The sequence below is a fragment of the Ambystoma mexicanum genome, chromosome 6q, assembly GCF_040938575.1.
Source record: "Ambystoma mexicanum isolate Mex_15411 chromosome 6q, UKY_AmexF1_1, whole genome shotgun sequence".
In the NCBI taxonomy this organism is placed as follows: domain Eukaryota; kingdom Metazoa; phylum Chordata; class Amphibia; order Caudata; family Ambystomatidae; genus Ambystoma; species Ambystoma mexicanum.
This window is the reverse complement of record NC_090937.1, coordinates 1,685,847,828-1,685,868,270: the sequence shown is the minus strand read 5'-3', so window position 1 is coordinate 1,685,868,270 and position 20,443 is coordinate 1,685,847,828. Positions and strand designations below refer to the sequence as shown.

Here is a 20,443-nt window from a genome sequence, read left to right as displayed (position 1 = left end):
CTTTTTGGCGGGTGAGAGGCCCATATAAGTGAATGGGCGTATGAGGGACTTGGCGGGTGATTCATCTGCTTTCAAGGCGGGTGACACCCGCCAAAAGCGGGTGAGTTGAGAGCTATGATTTATACCAGTAGATTAACTCTGTAAAACAGTAGAAAAAGCGGCTGAATATTTAGCGTTTATCAAATATAAAACATCCAGTGTAATCCGAACTGCTCATGTTAGTGAAAAATATGGACACAATTCAAAACCTCTCCCTACTTATAATAATATTGCCCAAATATGAGAAAGACACGATTCTCCCGAGATCTGCAGTGCTTGCCTTAATGCAAATAAAGCATTCTTATTTTGTGTGCTCTCTTCTCTCTGCGCATGCGCCTCTTTTACAGGTTCCAGTATTGACTTTGGGCGTAGATCCTTACGGCGCATACTTTCCTGTTTTCCTTTCTGCGCATGCTTGTAGGTACAGTATTGTAGCCCCACGCATGCGCATAATGGCTCTTCAATGCGCACGCTCCATACAGTGTGCGCTTTCTGCGCACGCTTGGCGTCCGATCAGTATCTTCTCAGTGCGCATGTGTATCTTGATTCTTTAATACGCAGGCTCTTCGTAATGCACCCCAGTCGTTGCTTTTAAACTGTGCCCCTCTGGCGCATGCTCTTTCCTTGTCCCCTTTCTGCGCATGCTCCGGTGATCAGTATCTCAGCACAGCAGCCCGGCTCTATTGTGAGACTACCCCGCTCTGGGGAATGCGATCCTGGAACCTCTTCTTCCCTGTTCCTCATTTGTAGCTCAAATCCTATATTTTGAAATGGGAACGCCTCACAGACGGTGAAGCAGTGATAATGGCATCATTTACTGGAGGTGAGTGACAGGTGCTCTGCCCCTTCCTAAGCATTTCTCCAGGGCATGTGATGGGGGGCAGTGTATGTGATGGGGGCAGTGCATGTGATGAGGTCGGGCAGTGCATGTGATGGGGGCAGTGCATGTGATGGGGGAGGGGCAGTGCATGTGATGGGGGAGGGGCAGTGCATGTGATGGGGCAGTGAATGTGATGGGGCAGTGCATGTGATGGGGCGGGGGCAGTGCATGTGATGAGGTTGGGCAGTGCATGTGATGGGGAGGCCAGTGCATGTGATGGGGGAGGGCAGTGCATGTGATGGGGAGGCCAGTGCATGTGATGGGGGAGGCCAGTGCATGTGATGGGGGGAGGGGCAGTGCATGTGATGGGGGGAGGGGCAGTGCATGTGATGGGGGAGGGGCAGTGCATGTGATGGGGAGGGGCAGTGCATGTGATGGGGGAGGGGCAGTGCATGTGATGGGGAGGGGCAGTGCATGTGATGGGGCGGGGGCAGTGCATGTGATGGGGCGGGGGCAGTGCATGTGATGAGGTCGGGCAGTGCATGTGATGGGGGTAGTGCATGTGATGGGGGAGGGGGCAGTGCATGTGATGGGGCAGTGCATGTGATGGGGGAGGCCAGTGCATGTGATGGGGGTGGGGCAGTGCATGTGATGGGGGAGGGGCAGTGCATGTGATGGGAGCAGTGCATGTGATGGGGCAGTGCATGTGATGGGGGAGGGGCAGTGCATGTGATGGGGGAGGGGCAGTGCATGTGATGGGGCAGTGCATGTGATGGGGTGCATGTGATGGGGGAGAGGCAGTGCATGTGATGGGGGTAGTGCATGTGATGGGGGCAGTGCATGTGATGGGGGAGGCCAGTGCATGTGATGGGGGTGGGGGCAGTGCATGTGATGAGGTTGGGAAGTGCATGTGATGGGGTAGGGGCAGTGCATGTGATGGGGGGCAGTGCATGTGATGGGGGCGGGGGCAGTGCATGTGATGAGGTTGGGCAGTGCATGTGATGGGGGGCAGTGCATGTGATGGGGGCAGTGCATGTGATGGGGCAGTGCATGTGATGGGGAGGGGCAGTGCATGTGATGGGGAGGGGCAATGCATGTGATGGGGTAGGGGCAGTGCATGTGATGGGGAGGGGCAGTGCATGTAATGGGAGAGGGGCAGTGCATGTGATGGGGAGGGGCAGTGCATGTGATGGGGGCAGTGCATGTGTTGGGGGGCGGGTGTATTTATTTGGACATTTGTAGGCGCCTAAACACAGTGTTTCCAGGTGCCACAAAACAAGGAGGGGGTGGGGGACATGGTAAATCAAGAGCATAAAAACAAAGGAACGGTTATATTGGTCTTTTGACAATCCTACCCTGCAGGGCATGACAAGGTGATAAGTGCAGGGGGAGGAGGGATAGAGGGAGAATTGCAGAAGTGGGGTGTTGCCCCCATGGTCAGGGGCAAGCAAGTGCCAGTGGAAAGAGGTGGGGTGGGGAGGAGGAGAGCAGTGGACAGGCGGTCTACGTTGGGATGGACCAGGAAAGGGATTCCAAGGGCAATGGGACTTCCGGGTTGCTGCCAGTGCGAGCTGGATGCAAGGAGTTCCGATTTTTGCAGAGGAGAGAGCACTTTGAGGAAGAAGGGTGAGGCACATGTTGGACGTGCCGGGTTGCTACGGGAGTGGCGGCCGTTTTGTTTGCAAAGGCAGCATGCTTTGTTGCAGGAGGGAGCTGTGTGTGTGTTCGGTGTTGGGGAGGTCGAAAGTGACACGCTAGTTGGTGGTTGGTACGTGTGTGGTGGGTGTCCCTGCCCACTGTTATGAGTGGGCAGGAGAATACTCTGGAGACGGGCCACGGGCAGTGGTGTGGGGGTGCAAGATGGCGTATGGCCTGCGCCTGGGAGGAGTGATACATTGTGCGGTACGGGGACCCATGGGTCTGCAAGAATTGGTGGTGGTGCATCTGACTAGGGGGTCCCTTGGGAATCCAGGGGGTAAAGGTGGGAAGAAGAGTGGCAAGAGTGATGGTGGGAAAGGGAAATTGGGTACAGGTGGTTGTCACCAGTCTCTGGCAGAGGGTTTGGCAGGTGCTGGTGTTGATGCTGGGAGGAGTGTGGATGTTTGGAGGAGGAAGTTGGGGTCTCTTGGGGATGACAGTGGGGCAGAGCTTCGGAGTAGATCCCCTGTGGATCGGAGGGTAGAGGGCATTGGAGGTTCTGGTGGTGGACAGCAGTATGTGGGTGAGTGTGAGGCTGCAGTTGAATCCATGGAGGCAGAGTCAGGTTGGTCGGTAGTCATAAAGTCGGCAAAGCCCAATCAAGATCTTAGTGTTGTTAGCCCTTTTGTGGTATCTGAGTTGGTCTGGAAAGGGATTGGTGCTGTGCAGTCTGCCCAGGTAATTAGTGGGGGCGTTTGTTGGTTAAGGGTGTGGGGAGGTGACCAGGAACAAGGCGTTGGATTTGGGACGACTTGGGAGACATCCTGTTTCCGTGTCAGAACAGGGTTGTGCGGTGTGTAAGGGAGTAATTTATGGGGTACCTCTTTGTGGGCATGACAGGGATATTGTGAGTTCCTTGCAGGAGGTGGGGCTTTTGGAGGTCTGGAGGCTGGGTAGGAAAGATCCTGATGGCAGTGTAATTTCTACGACTGTTGCTATTCTGTTTAGGTGGAGTGAGATGCCAGAGCACGTGTTTTTGGGGTTTCAGAGGTTTCGGGGGAAGCCTTATGTCACAGTCCCCATAGGTGCTATAAGGGTCAGGAGTATGGTCACATGGCACGATCTTGTAGGAGGGAGAAGAGGCGTGGTAAGTGTGGTGGTCCCCTTGATATTAAGGAGTGTGTTTCGGTTTGTACACCGAAATGTTGCAATTGTGGTGGGGATCATGTTGCTTCTTTTAGGGGGTGTGTTGCACAGGTGGAGGCCCGTAAGGTTGTGAGCACTAAGGTGAGTTAAAACATCAGTTATGCAGCAGAAGTTCAGAAGGTGCGGGAGGAGCAGGTGGTTGTTGTAGTTAGTCCAGCTGCAGTGGTGAAGCAGGTGGAGGTGGGAGAGGTTCAGTCTTTGGGGTTTGAGAGGGTGATTGGATGGGGTGTTACTATCAGAATGACAGATATGTTGTGTTTTATTATCGCAACTATTAATATGACAGCTGGTTGTCAATCGAAATCGGACAGGTTACAGTTGGTGGTGAAGGCAGCAAAGATGTATTTAAGGATTGGAATTCTCACAGATAAGGATGTACATAAGATGATGAGTGGTGGTTCAGGGGTCTGAGGTTGTGGCAATGGAATGCAAGGAGTTTGTTGGCGAATGGGCAGGAGTTGAAGAAAGAGTTGGTGAAAGTGGGTGATTTTGACGTTGTGTGTGTTCAGGAGAAGTGGTTGAGAGAGGGTATTAATTTTCGTTTTCTGGGTTATGTGTTGTTTAGGAAAGATAAAGTGGCGGGTCATGGGGGAGGGGTTTGCATTTTGGTCAAGATTGGTATTCAATGCTCTGTGCTTGAATTTGGAGGGGAGTTGGAGTTGATTGGCGTGAGGTTATTTACGGGTTCTGATGTGTTGGTGGTTTTGAATTTCTACAATCCGTGTAGACCTCTTGATGTGGGAGCTTTGCAGCAGGCCTTGGGGCAGCGTGACAGATATATTCTTTGTGGGGATTTTAACTGTCACAATACGTTGTGGAATAGTGCTGTGACAGATGTTAATGGGGCTAATCTGAAACACTTTGTACGAGTGCGATAGAAATAAAATATCAATATCAATAATATGGAGGTGCTGGCTGATGAGTGTGGACTTGTTTTATTGAACTCGCTGGGGCATACTAGGACTGATGTTCATACCGGTATGGGGTCTCGTTTGGATTTGACCTGGGTATCAGCGTCTATGGTTTCTAAATGTGTTTGGAAACTGAGGAGGGATGGGGAGATGGGGAGTGATTATGGGTCTATGTCCGTAGAGGTCGGTGTCAGGGTGGTGAAGTCGTCAAGTCCTACCCCGATGGGGTGTAACTTCCTTAATTTGGATTGGGTGAAGTTTGGAGAGGGGTGTAGCAGGTTGATGTGTGTGTTGGGGTTGGGTGATGCTCAGGGGGTGGGGGTGCCACCCACTGTGGATGAGATGGATTTGGCTCTGCAGGACATCTTTCAGAGTGTTGTGGCAGAATTGGCCCCGGCTCGAGGTAAGCTCTTCTGGGAAACCTAAGATCCCGTGGTGGTCGTCAGAATGTACAGCGGTTTTTCAGAATAGAAAAAGGAAGCGGCGGAAGGCCATGCATACTAAAGCGGAGGCAGACATTGTCGCCTATAAAAAAGCCATGGCACTGGCGCAGAGGGTGATTCGATGTCATAAGCGGCAGTATTGGAGGAATTTTTGTAGTACTCTCTCTAGTGATAAATGTTTGTCAAAGGTGTGGGTGAGGTTTCAGCGTATGTCCAGGCAGGCGAGAGGTGGAACTCGGATTTCGGTGATTACAGATAAGGGGCGTGATATGGTGGATGATGGTGGTAGAACAGAGGCACTTGGAAAGTATTTTGGGGGTGTGCACAGAACAGAAAATTATTCTCTGGTGTACAGGCGGAAAATGGCAGAGTTCATGGCTGTTAATCAGGGTGCGCTGAATGTTGTGAACAAATGGACATCCAGTATGGATATGTCCTTCACTTTGAGTGCTTGCTGGAGTTGTTGCGGCTGTTTTATGTTGGGTGGGATCACGGTACACTGCCTAGTGGGTGGAAGAGAGCTGTCACCCTGCCGATTCTGAAATAAATTGGGGAAGCTGGCTGGTTTGTGTGGGTCCATTGCTTTGACATCTGTTTTGTGCAAGGTGATGGAAAAAATGGTGTGTGGCTGTCTGGTGCACTTTCTGGAGTCGGAGCAGCGACTGAGCGTGTTTCAGCATGGGTTTCGTAAATCTAGATCCGTAATGGATGCAGTTGTGGCGTTGGCAACAGATGTGTAGGAGGCATTGTCCTGTCGGGAAATGGTGGGGGAGATCTTTGTTGATATAGAGAAGGTGTATGATATGGTGTGGAGGGATGGTTTGCTATTTGTGTTGTGAAAGAACGGTGTTGAGGGGAAGATATGTTCCTGGATTAAGGATTTTCTGATGAATAGGGTGTTTCGGGTGCGTGTTGGGGATGTGTTGTCCCAGGAGTTTTTGATGGAAAATGGGATGCCCCAGGGTAGTTTTATCAGCTCTATTTTGTTTCTTGTAGTGGTGCATGGCCTTATAGAGAGAGTTTGGGAGTGTGGTTGTCAGGTGGGATTCTATGCAGATGATGGAGTGACTTGGGTTAGGGGTAAGGTGGGAGGAGTGATTCAAGGAAGGTTGCAGGAGGCTTTGGAGGTAATGGAAAGGTGGTGTCAGGATTGGGGTTTTAAGGGTTATCCCCACAAAAATATTGCCATACAAAAATATCGCCATATTTTTGCAGCAATATTAAGGCATGGAACCTGCAGGGGACACTCCCGCAACCCCCATATTATTTTTAAGGGAGCGGGGGACACCCCCGCAACCTCCGCTCCCAATAACCCCAAATATTATCCCCACTAAAAATATTGCCTATGCCTGTTCCCGACGACCATATATACAGCGATTATTTTGGTGGGGATAATATTACCTGATACTGTTTTAAGGTGTCCTCCTCTAAAACAGTGTGTATGTTGTTTAACAGGTGACGTAGTGGTATCAATTTGGATATCAAGTACAGCTTGGTCCTTGTGTCGGAATTCAGGTATCTTGGTGTGTTCTTGGATGAGCGCTTGTCATGGAAGTTGCAAGTGGAAAAGACGGTGGCAAAGTGTAAACAGCTTCTTAATTTGTTGAAGACTGTGTCGGGTCAGGAGTGGGGTGGAGGGCAGAGGAGTATGATGATGGTGTATGTGGGGTGTTGGTCAGGAGTGTACTGGAGTTCGGAGTTCAGCTGTAGTGCAGTTATAGTAGGACTCAGCTTAATGTGTTGGATGGTGCCCAGGCAAGGGCAATGAGAATTGTGACTGGGACTGTTCAGTCACCCCCCACAGAGGCTGTGCAAGTGTTGGCAGGGATGTTGCCATTGAATTTGAGAAGGCAGGAGTTGAGTGCTAGGTATTGGTTGCGTTGTAAGTCCCTCAGTTGGTGGCATTATGTGAAGAAGTGTCTGGAGGTTAATTGGATGCATGCTTATAAGAGTGGGAGTTGGGAGAGGAAAGGGGGGACTTTTGCATTCCATGCGGATGGGCTGGTGAAACGATTGGGGAGTGGAGGGGATGTGTATGGTGGAAGATGTGGATATGGTTGTAGGGCTGATTTGGATGCAGCATGATCCAATTGTCTGTTTGGATTTGGCCAAGGTGGTGATCAAGAAGGGTGGTGATAGAGGGGTGATTAAGAGATTGGCGGTGCAGTATGTGGAGGGGGAAAGTTGGTGCTCAAGTATATACGGATGGTTCCAGGGATCCAGAGAGGAACAGGGTTGGTATGGCTTGCTATGTTCAGGTGGATGAGAAGTTTTGGGTGGCTAGATTGTCGGATGATGTATCCGTCTGCAGGGCGGAGTTGATGGCTGTTAATATGGCGGTGCTTCGGATTATGGGGAAACAGTTGGCTAGGGTTGTGGTGTTTGTGGATTCGAGGACGGGAATTGTGATCGGAGGGATATAGTTGTGCTCATTAGACAGCGATTAGAGAATTGTGTTGTAGAGGGTACTGTGGTGGAGTTGGCTTGGGTTCCCAGTCATTGTGGGGTCTTGGGTAATGAGTTGGTGGATCAGGCTGTTTATGGGGCCACGTTGCTGGGGGAGGTGGATGTGAAAGTCCCATTGAGTGTGGCTGAGGTACAGGTGATGGTGCGTGGAAAAATTAAGGAATTGTGGCAGGATCAGTGGGGTATGGGAACAAAGGGGCGGCAGTTGTATGCAGTGTGCAGGGAAGTGCGGGTTCGGGCATTTGAGGGGGGTGGAGTTGACACGAAGGGAGGAAACTATTTTGAATCACCTTAGGGTCGGTCATGCAGGGTTGGAAGTGTTTGATGGGTAGAGTTGCATCAGCGGCGTGTGAAGCTTGCGGGTGCCCAGAGATGGTGCCTCATTATATGTTGGACTGTGTGAGGTTTGATGTGCAGCGGGAATTGCTCAGAGTCAGGATGAGTGGTTGTACAGGGGTTATCTGATCTGTTCAGTTGGAAAAGAGGGGTGTTGGATTAACAGTGTAGGTTCCTGCTTCAGTTTGTTTCGGGAGACGGGGAAGTGGTATGAGATCTAGTGGATGTGGATGGCTGATAGGTGCTTATTTTGGCAAACATCATCTTAATAGATGGAAATCAGCTGCTTCGGGTTTCTGAAGTCATCTTAACAAGAGCAAGAAGAAGAAGCATTCCAAGGGCAAGGGCAGGAAGAGGATGCTGGGGAGCATCGTGTAGGGGGTGGTCTGGCCCTTGTATGACTCTGAAGGGAACAGGCACCAGTCCAGAGGTAGATGGAGAGTTTAGCACAGGAGGGGGAGAGGGAAGGAAGAGGAGAAAAGGTAGGTCTTGAGAAATTTCCGGAACTTAGGAAGATCTGTTTCAAGTCTAAGGGGGAGGAAAGCTGTTCCAGAGGGAGGCGCCAGCCGAGCAGAGGGATCTACCTCCCACTCTCTTCTTGGAGAAACGTTTGACCTGCACAGAGTTGGTGCCAGAAGACCAAAGGACTCTGGCTGGGTGTTTTTTTTGGGAGATAGAGCTGGATGTAGAAAGGTACCCGGCCCCAGACAGCCTTGTAGATGATGCAGAGGGCCTTGACGTTGATATTTGCAGTCACCAGAAAACACTAGAGAGATAATAGGGCTGGAGAGATGCAGTCCCTGGGTGTGAGGCCAAGGATAAGTCTCGCAGTCCTGTTCTGGATTAGTTGGTGGGGCAAAAGGAGGAAAGAGGAAGGTTGAGGATGAGGCTATTACAGTAGTCAAGCCTAGAGAGAACCAGGGCTCTAGAGACATTGAGCTTCTGGAGGAAGGTGAGGAAAAGTAGAATGCCCCTTAGGTGAAGAAGCTGAAAATTGAACTTCTTGGCAAAGCCCATGATGTGTGGAGAGAAGGCGAGAGAGGAGTCAAAGATGATCACAGGGTTTTTTGCCTCACAAGTGGGTAAAGGGAGGGGACCCAAGCAGTCTGGCCAGAGAGTGAGGGGTAAACTAGGAGCAGGCGTCCCAACCAGGGCTCTGGAGACAATCTGGTTATGATAGTGGGGGCGGGAGACGGGCTCAGGATGAGATCGGCAGTCCCTTCTTTACACATTTGGATTATATATTTTCTCTGTCTTGCAAATACTTGGAGTATTTAATTTAGATCATTCTTATTATACATACATTAATCATATGATTGTTTGCTTTCTGCCGACCTGAGCACTTCATTAGCGTGTCCTGGTGTTCAGTAAAAAGTAAGGATCACAGGCTACAAAAGGTAAGTAACTGCTGTGATATGTATGCCTCTCTACAAATACATAACGGAGTGCTTTTCAGTGGTAACACCAGACCAGATATACAGCCGGGGTGGGATACATAAGAGAGTTACAGCTGTGTCAGGGAGGCGAGGGGCGGGCAGCATTAAGTAAGTCAGGTGGTGCAAGGGGCGATGTGATGGCCTAGGTGTTGAGGTAGAGAGATTCCTTAAAGAGGTGGGTCTTGAGTTATTTTCTTCGTACCTTGAAACACTTGTGTATAAGCACGTTATAAATGCCAGATCATATCATATATCAATTGTAGGAGCTTGGGGCCAAGTTTGATGCTGATGCGGAGGAGGTTCCATAGTCTTGGGGCATAGGCACAGAAGGCTGGTTTTCTGGTCCTTTCATTTTTGCAGCAGCAGATTTCAGGCCTGCATGTATCCTGGCTTCTGGTGGTGCGCTGACCGCCCGAGATGCTGAGTTTCACTGCAAGGTAGTTGGGTAACTTGAGGGCGACTGCCTTATAGATAATGAAGCAAGACTTGAAAGTGATTTGTGCGTGCAGTGGGAGCCAGAGAAGGTTGATGGGGCCGGGGTGATGTTGTCATATCTGCATAGACCATTGATGAGGCATGCGGCTGCGTGCAGGACACTTCTTGCCACCATCCAGGTGCGATAGGACCATTGCTTGAACGGTGTATCGAAAGCTATCCAGAGGGAGGAAGGGCTTGACCTTTGGTGCTGCATCTGGGTCTGAACCCAGATTGGTAGGTCTGGAGGAGATTGCTGATGTTGACCTTCTGCTTTCTCAATGATCTTACCTTGGAAGGGAAGATTGGTGATGGGACGATAGTTACCTAGGATGTCTGCATCCAGAATGGGTTTCTTTAGTAGAGGGAGGATTTGTCCTGTCTTTAGGGTTGATTGGAAGGTGCCTTGAGTTCGAGAGCTGTTGATGATCTCCAGGTAGAGATGCAGAGCTGATATCTATGTGCTGGCACCTCTTGCTGATTTTGTTGATGAAGAAGGTATTGATGGCAGTGGATTTATCGATGGAATGTGGTGTGGCAGGGGCGGGTAGCGGGTTGATGCAGTGCTTGACCACTTTGAAGAGGGCTTTGCTTTTGTTGTCGGCTTCTGCTATGGTGTTCTGATAGTAGGAGGCCTTGGCCGTGTTGATGAGTTGTCGACGTGTTGCTCGGAGTTCCTTCAGGTTCGCCAGGTTGACTGTGGTCCTGGAGCGGCACCAGGTTTTCTCTTGTTTCCTGATGACTCTTTTGCTGAGGTTGAATTCTTATGTGTACCAAGGTGCTGATGGTTTTGGTTTGCAGGTGCGTTGTTTCAGGGGAGTGTGTCGGTCGATGGAGCCTGAAAGACTGGCGTTGCATGCTACTAGTAGAGTCGCAGTTCACTTGAGCATGTTCAGTCCATGTAAGGTGGAGGTTGGCGAGGTCTTCTGTGAGGGCTTCTACCAGGAAGTTCTTGAAGGACCTGAAGGTTTGTCTGATGGGTTTCTGCTGGGAGTGCTTGACTGGGGTGGTGTGCAGGATGTTGAACGGCATGGCTAGGTGGTCAGAACAGTCAAGCGGGTGTGGAGAGCTGTAGTGGAGGGAAGACAGTGCAGTGATGATTAGGTCGAGGACTTTACATTTATCGTGTGTTGGGTCTTTTGTTTGCTCTGTGAGGCTGAGGATTTCGAGAAGGCCGAGGCGAGCTTCCTTCATCGGTTTGTAGTGGATATGGCAGCAACAGGGAAGATGCACATACCATAGCATAAGTAGAGGATATGGCAGCAACATGTATTTATTTTTTTATTTATGAAGCGCGCAAAACCCCAAGGGCATCGAGGCGCTGTTGCAGGTACCAGTTACATGTGGCCTGTTTGGCAATTGGTATTTACACACCGTATAAATTAACACTTACATACAGACCGAAATGGAGAAAATTGTAGGTTACATACAGACAGACAGTAATGCCCCAGGAGGGAAGGTCAGGCATAGGCTGACCAGGTTATGCAAACAGCCAGATTTTGAGAGATCTTCGGAAGACCCAGTAGGGCTCTTCTGCCCTTAGCGCAAGTGGGAGGGAGTTCCATTGTTTGACTGCTTTGGATGGAAAACTTGATCCTCCTGCTTTGGAGCGTTTAAACTTGGGCTGAACCAGCTGATGGAAGTATGGTGTTCTAGTCGGCCTAGATGAATGCATCTTAGAGATATTCTGGGACAGTTAGGGTGGTGCAGACCTGGAGATACACCTGTGTGTGATCAATAGGGTTTTGACAATTATCCTTTCTCGAATCAGGAGCCAGTGTACAGCTCTTCGTGTGGCAACTTGTATCCTGTTTTAGGGATGTTCAGGGCCGCTCTTAAGGGCATTGTTTTAGCATTGTTTTGGATGGTCTGTAGTTATGTTGTGTGCAAAGGTGCCAGCAAAGTGTACATTACAGTAATCTAACCTGGCGCCGACAACTGCGCACACAATGGTTAGACAGCTATCTGTGGATAGGAAGGGTCTGGAGGCATTTGTCAATTTGGTTGTGTACTACGCCAAGGAGTAGATGGCGTTCACTTGGTGAGTCAGTGGTAGGGTATTTAAGGAACTCATGGTGGCAACCGTAAAGACAGACAAAGTGATCACAGTTCAAGGGTGTTTATTAAACTGTAAATGCAGGGTGGAACAACCTAAACCTAAAACTAAGATGGGAGCAAGCGTCGACCATAAATGGGAAATAATGCAGTCCTTGTGGCGTTATGTAAAAAAAAAGGGCCTATACTAAGAAAAACCTATTGCCAATTCCTTACAACTAATTACACAAAGTGTGTGGGATAAGGGTTCAATAAAGAAAGAAGTGTTCAAAAATAATAAGTCAGGATGTGATTGCCACGTGTCTCCCTTCCCCACGTTTTTAGCACGGGACAAGGTGGGACCTTGGCACACAACACACACTCAAGCCTTCTCAGCTAACAGTTCTGTTCTAGCTATCAGGTTTTTCGATGGTTAAGTCTCGTTTCAAACAAAAGTCTCTTGCCTTCGAGGGCCTGATGCATTCTGCAAGCAAACACAACGTTCTGTTCCACATAAGCTTTGGGTGACGGCTTCACCCTTGGTACCCCTCTTCCGGGTGCAGACCCCTCCAGTCGTATTAAAAAAAACAATTAAACAGTACCTTTTTTCAATGAACTTTGGGTGATGATTTTTCACCTCTGGATCTACCTCGGTGGGACGCAACTGACAAGGGGGACAACTCACTTCCCCTGGTCTTCCAATGCCTCTTGCTTTCAAAACTTCTTAATGTCTTTAAAAACTGTTCATCAGGCTTTGCTCTAGGTTGTTGGCTTCCCTCTGCCGGGTTCACTCTCGTTAAACTTTACCAAACAGTTCACTATGGGACCTTAGACTTCGCTCCTTCTCGTTAGCATTCCTCCACCGGATTCACTCTTCCCTACTTTACGAAACACAGTTACTTACTGATTTCACCTTTCTCAATCATCTGTCGGACAATGCCTTTCGACGGACCGCCGGGCCCCTTCTCCTCATTTAACGATGACGTAGCTCTCCTACTCTCCAATCACACCAAACCCAATTCACAGATACTTATTCTTGGTGACTTCAATCTGGGTTACAATGATGAGAAAGATGACAAAGCAAGCACAGTCTCAAATACTATCTCAGAACTAGGACTCACCCACCACATTTCTCAACCCACACACAACAAAGGCTGCACCCTCGACTGGATAGCGGACCTCAATTGCAACACCACCATCCTATCCAACACACCCTGTGCCTGGACTGACCACCACCTCATCACCTTCACCATCAACAAAGATAAACAAACACCAGCGCTCCCTCCCAACACTCCACCCACATTCACAAGAAACAGCAAAAACATCACAGTCGAGAAACTCATCCCTCTACTCCAACCCATCATCGACTTCACACCTACCATTACCAACCCCACAGAATTAGTAGACCTTTATAACATAACCATTCTTACCCTACCCTTACTCAAAAAACATAACCATTCTTAAGGCCATTAATACTGTAGCGCCGCTCAAATTACGGAAAGCCAAACCACGTGCGCACCTCAACTCTTGGTTCACACCTGAATTAAAATCTCTCAGTAAAAACAAGAGACAAGCTGAATCAGCGTGGAAACAGTTTCCTTCCACTAACAATAAAACATCCTATTCCTTAGCCTACAATATCTACAAGTCAGCTATCATCCAAACCAAAAAAAACATGTATAACGAGAGAATCAGCAAAGCCAAATCCAACACTAAAGAGCTATTCAACATCCTGAGAGACCTTGAATCCCCATCTCCCATCCCAGACACACATGTACCAAAGACATCTCTTGGTGTACTAACGTACAAGAAGCACTCCTTGGCAAAATTGCTATGCTACAATCCAAAATTGAGTCGAAGAAAGAAAGCCTCACCTTCGCAGACAATCCCATCTCACCCTCCCATACCAAACAAATGGACAACAACAACCTATTTCAATTTTCCACCATCACTACCAAAGAGGCAAATGCCAAGGCGACATCTGCCCAGCTTCAGTTATCAAAGATGCGGCCAAACATCTTGCCCCTTTCATCACCTCTCTGATAAACTCATCCTTCACATCCAGTATAGTACCCAACAACTTAAAGGATTGCTGGGTTTTACCCTTACTCAAGAAACACACTGTAGACCCTAGCATCCCCACCAATTACAGAACGATTACTACTGTGCCCTTCCTCCTAAAAATCCTCGACAGAGCTGCATACCTGCAGATTCAGAACTACTTAGAGAAAAATAACTTGCTAGGACTAAGACAATCGGGCTTCCACACCAAACACGGCACAGAGACGGCCTTGATCGATCTCAATACACAAATGGACAACCTTAAATACAATGGTAAATTAGCCCTTCTTCTCCTCCTCGACCTCTCGGCCGCTTTTGACTTGGTAAACCTCGATATTCTATTTAAACACTTAGCCTCAGCAGCTAACTTTTCTGACAAGGCAAATGCCTGGATTCAGTCCTTCCTGAATAATAGATCCATGAGGTTCTTTGCTCCCACTGCTGCCGCCAAACCGGCCCCCGTCACTTGTGGCATCCCTCAGGGCTCCTGTGTTTCCCCCACATTATACAATTTGTTTACTAAACCTCTCTTCAACATTCTGGACCATTTGGGTGTCATCTATACGAATTACGCAAATGACACTCAAATACTCATCCCACTAACAGGCGACTACTCCACCGACAACACAGTACCCAACAATATTTATTCCATTATCCAAGAATGGATGTCCAAACATGGACTCTGCCTAAACGATGACAAGACCGAGCTTCTACCCCTAGGCTCCCAATCCAGACTCGACAACCTCGACAAACTTTACCAGACATTCACCATTGACGGCAACAACATCTCTGTCTCCAACAGTGTTAAAACTCTTGGGATTTACCTTGTCTCCTCCCTTACACTGACCAGACAAATCAATGCCATCTCTTCCGCCACCATCATAAGCTCATCAATGCCAGCAGACCCTACCTCTCGACCTCTAACTGTACTACCCTAGCCAGAGCACTAGCTCTCAAAGGTCGACTATTGTAATGCACTCTATTTGGGCACCAGCCAAAAGAACATCAACAAGCTTCAAGTTATCCCAAATCCCACTAAGGGCAGCACTGAACATACCCAAACTCGAGCACATCTCTGACGCTAGACGATCCACTCAATGGAATATCCATACCTCCCGTACACTTTGCCTTAATGACATCATTTGCATTCTATCGGCCTCTGTGTTTGCGGCAATATACATTTACCTAAATGTAAGGAATACATCAGTGATTACTAAATAGATGGGTCAAACATATGTTTGATTTTTGACAAACTGCTGACCTAGTGTCAAACACCTGCCTGTATCGTTTGTATATGGAAATGTGGATCTTTCAACCTAGTATATGCATGACCCTGATGCTTAAAATGCTTGTTTGCCCAGTCTGTGTTTTATGTCTCATACTCTTGGATAGGAAAAGGGTCATAATAAAAATGAAACCCACTGTTCCTGCTGCATATGGCCTCTATCACGTTATAATGTATCATTGAGAACCTCTAATCTGCCACCCATTAGGGTGCTTGTCCCCAATAGATGGCTCATCAAAGTCTTGTACGTTACTACGTGAGTTAACAATCGCATCACTACTGCTGAGAACCAGTCGCCTGTTACATTTGAGGCCTAAGATTATGAACGCGTTTAAACTAATAATGTGCATCTCCTTTTATTTTAACAGGTGATTGACGCCCCAGAAATGCAACAACAGTGCTTGTTCGATTCTCTGGACTGATGTAGCGAAAAGCTTCAGTGTTAAGAGTATTTGGAAGCATCGTAGAACTGTGCAAGTTTGGGCTCCAGTTGTCTTTTCAGCGTATTCAGGAACTGAGATTGAGAAGCCTGTTGGATACGCAGTGGCTTCTGTCCAAGGAACCCCTTTGTGGTAACATCAAGTAACCAAGCTTGGTCTTTCTTTCAATCCTGGGGAGTAGGATATCTGGCATGAAAACAACCATACACACTCTGAAGCATGTTGTGAAAAATTTGTAAATGTGAATTAACTAAGCGTATCCTTGTGCTGAATCTTTTAAATGCTTCGATCAGAGGAAAAATCGTGTTTGTCACCAGAAATGATCTTTGCACGAGAAAGCTAATTTGAGCTCTGAATTTGGGAAAAGATTCAGCGGAACGTGTCTTCTTATTAAGCACCTGACACATAAAACTGATTAAAAACCTTACACATGCACAATTGATACTATTGTCTGCCCCCAAATAATGCATACAGGTGATAAACCTCATGTGTGCACTGACTGTGGGAAAGGGTTTGCTAAGAAAGGACAACTTATTAGCCACGAGAGAAGACATACAGGAGGGAAACCTCATGAGTGCACTGAATGTGGCATAGGGTTTGCTCATAAGGGACATCTGATTAGCCACCATAGAACGCATACAGGTGAGAAACCTCATGTATGTGTTGAATGTGGGAAAGGGTTTGCTCGGAAGGGGGAGCTTACTGGCCACCAGAGAAAACATACAGGTGAGAAACCTCATGTCTGCACTGAATGTGGGAAAGGGTTTGCTCGGAAGAGAGATCTTATTCACCACCAAAGAACTCATACAGGTGAGAAACCTCATGAGTGCACTGAATGTGGGAAAGGGTTTATTCAGAAGGGAGATCTTACTATCCACCAGAGAACACATACAGGTGAGAAACCTCATTTATGTGTTGAATGTGGGAAAGGGTTTGCTTGGAAGGGGCCGCTTACTCGCCACCTGAGAACACACACAGGTGAGAAACCCCATTTGTGCACTGAATGTGGCATAGGGTTTGCTCAGAAAGGACATCTTATTAGCCACCAGAGAACTCATACCGGTGAGAAACCTCATGAGTGCACTGAATGTGGGAAAGGCTTTAATCAGAAGGGTGATCTTACTATCCACCAGAGAACACATACAGGTGAGAAGCCCCATGTCTGCACTGAATGTGGGAAATGGTTTGCTCGGAAGGAGTCGCTTACTAGCCATTTGAGAACACATACAGGTGAGAAACCTCATGAGTGCACTGAATGTGGGAAACGGTTTGCTCAAAAGGGAGTTCTTACTAACCACCAGAGAACACATACAGGTGAGAAACCTCACATGTGCACTGAATGTGGGAAACTGTTTGCTCGGAAGTGGCAGCTTACTAGCCACCTGAGAACACATACAGGTGAGAAACCTCATGAGTGCACTGAATGTGGAATAGGGTTTGCTCAGAAGGGACCTCTTATTAGCCACCAGAGCACACATACAGTTGGGAAACCTCATGAGTGCACGGAATGTGGGAAAAGGTTTGCACAGAAGGCTGATCTTACTGTGCACTAGAGAGCGCATACAGGCTTTAAGGTGATTTGTCTAAGTTATTGTGCATACACCCAGCCCTTTCCTACAGTCCATCTTCCACCCTAAACCACATTGGATCCTTAACTGAGCCAATTTCAAAATATATAGACACTTACTTACAACCTCTAGTGTCAGGACTTGCTTCCTAAATTAAAGACACAAAGCATGTTATTCAGCAGCTTGAAGCTATCAACTGGGAGACTGATTTCAGACTAGATGTCTCATTTTATATGCATGCATACCCCACCAAAACGGCATAGAAGCAATTGATTACTTTCTAAAGATGAGGTCAGTCTCATATAATTCTCATAACAATATGCTGCTGGAAATTCTAGACTTCACTTTGAGAAATAACATTTTTCTTTTCAACAATAACATATATCGTCAACAACAAAGGACTGCGATGGGTGCGAAATTTGCACCAGCATATGTAAACCTGTATGTCAGCCTCTTATAACTGGAATATGCCTGGCAACATAAAGCATTTACAACAGCAAATGATATTGTTTATTGGGGCAGATACATTGATGATATTCTCATAATTTGGAACGGAGGCGTAGATGCCCTAAATCATTACAGTAGATGCCCTAAATTAATACTTTGACTTTTTGAACAATAACACATACAATCTACATTTTACCATCAACCAAAATGTTCAGTCAATAAACTTACTAGACCTCGAACTCTATGTGAAAAATTATAACAACTACAAAAACTTTATGTAAAACCAACAGCAGGGAACACAATTCTACTTGCTGAAAGCAACCATCCGAAGCATATCATTAGAAATATCCCCTACGGGAAATGCTCCGAATAAAATGCAACTGTACAGAAACAGTAGAATATGAAAAAAATGTACAAACATCTATTGCAGAATTGAGAGCTCGAGGATACAAAAGTGAACATCTACAGAAAACCTATCAGAAAAGATCAAGACGCACAAGAGTGGAACTCCTCACAGATAATAAGACCACTAAGAAACTCTTTGACAAAACTAGATTTATCACAACCTACTCATCAATTACAAAACTAATCTAGAATATTCTTAAGCAAAACTGGCACATCCTCAAAATGGATGAGGACATATCAGACTATCTGGATGAGGAAGTAAACATCACCTTTCGCATATCCAAAGGTTTCCAAGACATACTAAGTCACTCTCATTTCTCTTACAAACATCAGAGAAGAGGACTCAGATACGCTGAAAGGGAACTACAAATGTGATAAATGTGTCAGCTGTCCCGACAGCTCTAATGGCAAGACCGAGATACTTCTACCAAATGCAAAGCTGCATAAAATCCGAGATCTCATACACTGCAACACTAGATAGGTGGTATGTGCCATTGAACGTAGTTGCAAAAAATATATGTAGGCAGTACCACAAAACAAAGAAAGGTAAGAATTCAAGAACATCTAAGAACTATACTTAAGAAAGACCAACGATACCCATTGGGATACCATCACTTAACTGAACACAAAGGAACAACCAAAAATAACATAAGCTATTATGGAAAGAAAATATTACTCTCCCACCTAGCCTACTAGATTTGTATTCTGGACTGGTGCCACAATGGACTGAACACCGAAGGGGAGATGATCAATCTCCTCTGAAGGATGTCACAATTGCCTGAGTAAAGATGGGCAAAACACATCAAGACATGTAAAGGACTTTTTGGAACCCAAGTTGAACTTTTATTGAATTGAAAAAGCTATTGCTCTGTCTAACCCTTTGCACCCATGATTACAATTTACATTGTGTTTATCTTGGAAAATGATTAATATTACAGAAAACCAGGGCATCTCACCCTGCACAAAATAACCTATGGGGATGATCAAACAAATGTGTTTATTATATTGAGAAACTGTGGGCATGTCTTTATGAGCACACAACCTGTTCCAAGATGGCAGACTCGCGCTCACGTGACTAATAGTACACAAGTCTGTGATCCCGCTATAAAGAAGAACTATATTATTGGAATGTAAAACAAATAGAGGCTTACACGCCGACACATATCTATTAAATACTAAGTAAACCTTGTACAAAGTAGAAAGAGAATCACATTGGAACCGATGGAATCTCCCCAACTAAAGATGGTAGATCACGTGATCAAGACATACACGTGACTGCGATACCATCTTAGATCTAGAATAAACCGCGAATAGCAAAACAAAATGTCAGTTATCATGCCGAACGCTGCATACACAAAACAACAAATCGAGGTGAATTCTAAACAAGGTAAGCGCTAGACTGCACTTTAATTCAATCTTTAGAAATGCTTCCTTAACTTAGCATGTATAATTAAAACATTAGTGACACGAAATCTTACCTTACTTTCTAGGACTTAACATTTGGGAAGCAACCAAAAAGATATATATTTTGACCAAACGAACACTCAAGCAAGGGTAGTAACACCTAACAAGACATCTTTAGAATACCTAAAGCTGCAAACATGGTTAGTACACACAAGTAATTACCGATCTCCCCCTTTTTTTAAATGTGAATCACGTGTCCCCAAAAAAACAAAAGAAGAAGGGTGAAACTCAAAAAAACAATGTACATATTGAATATGTTTTGTTGGTGTGTTTAATGAATTGTATTACGAGCCAGATCTGAGGGTATGTCAATACAAATTTGGTTTTTTCTTCTTTTCATTTTCGGTTTTTGCATTTGGTAAAAAGTTAGAGAAACATTAGACAAATACAATTGAAAATATATTATTTTCACAAAAATGAGATTAGTATTTATCTTATTCTTTTTACTTTTCATTTCTAGTTGTATTTAATCAGCGTCCCTGAAGATCTGTCAAATGAGATAATGACAATGAAACATGTGTAGAGGGTCTTTTTGGTTTGATACAAATATTATATATAACAACAGTTTGGAAACAAAACAACAGTTTGGAAATAAAGATATTGTAAATTCACATCAGGAGTCTTGTCTAACTAAACACTAAAAATCAAGTAAGGATAACCTTTGACAAGAAAGCAGAAAAAATCACTAGCAAATAGCGCGCACAAAACCTGGTTTTACCATTTTGATTCAGCAACTTTCCGCATTTTTTGATCAGCCTCAGAATAAGAACCTAAGTGCAGCTGCTTTTCAACGTTTATAACATAATTACCTTTTCTGAAAGAATAACCTCCAAAACTCTCAGGGGGTAATTCATAGAATTTCGCGCACAAGTGGCGCACGCGGCTGGCGCACAGTGTGCGCATGCGAATGTCTGTGCCAGCCGCGTGCGCTAAAATCGATTTCCGCGCACAGCATATTCATGGATTTTAG

General features: G+C 46.4%; 1 protein-coding gene across 1 annotated transcript; it reads left to right on the top strand.

Annotated features, from left to right (window-relative positions):
* Positions 1–687: 687 nt before the first annotated feature.
* LOC138517063 (zinc finger protein 615-like) lies at positions 688–20,084 on the top strand. The gene is made up of 2 exons (XM_069632573.1): positions 688–862; positions 15,518–20,084. The coding sequence occupies exon 2, from the start codon at positions 16,054–16,056 to the stop codon at positions 17,140–17,142; it is 1,089 nt and encodes a 362-aa protein (XP_069488674.1). The 5' UTR covers positions 688–862; positions 15,518–16,053; the 3' UTR covers positions 17,143–20,084.
* Positions 20,085–20,443: the final 359 nt, after the last annotated feature.

Bases quoted from the DNA above. Each gene is read 5' to 3' on its own strand.
- LOC138517063 (XM_069632573.1), top strand. From the start codon at position 16,054: ATGCATACAGGTGATAAACCTCATGTGTGCACTGACTGTGGGAAAGGG.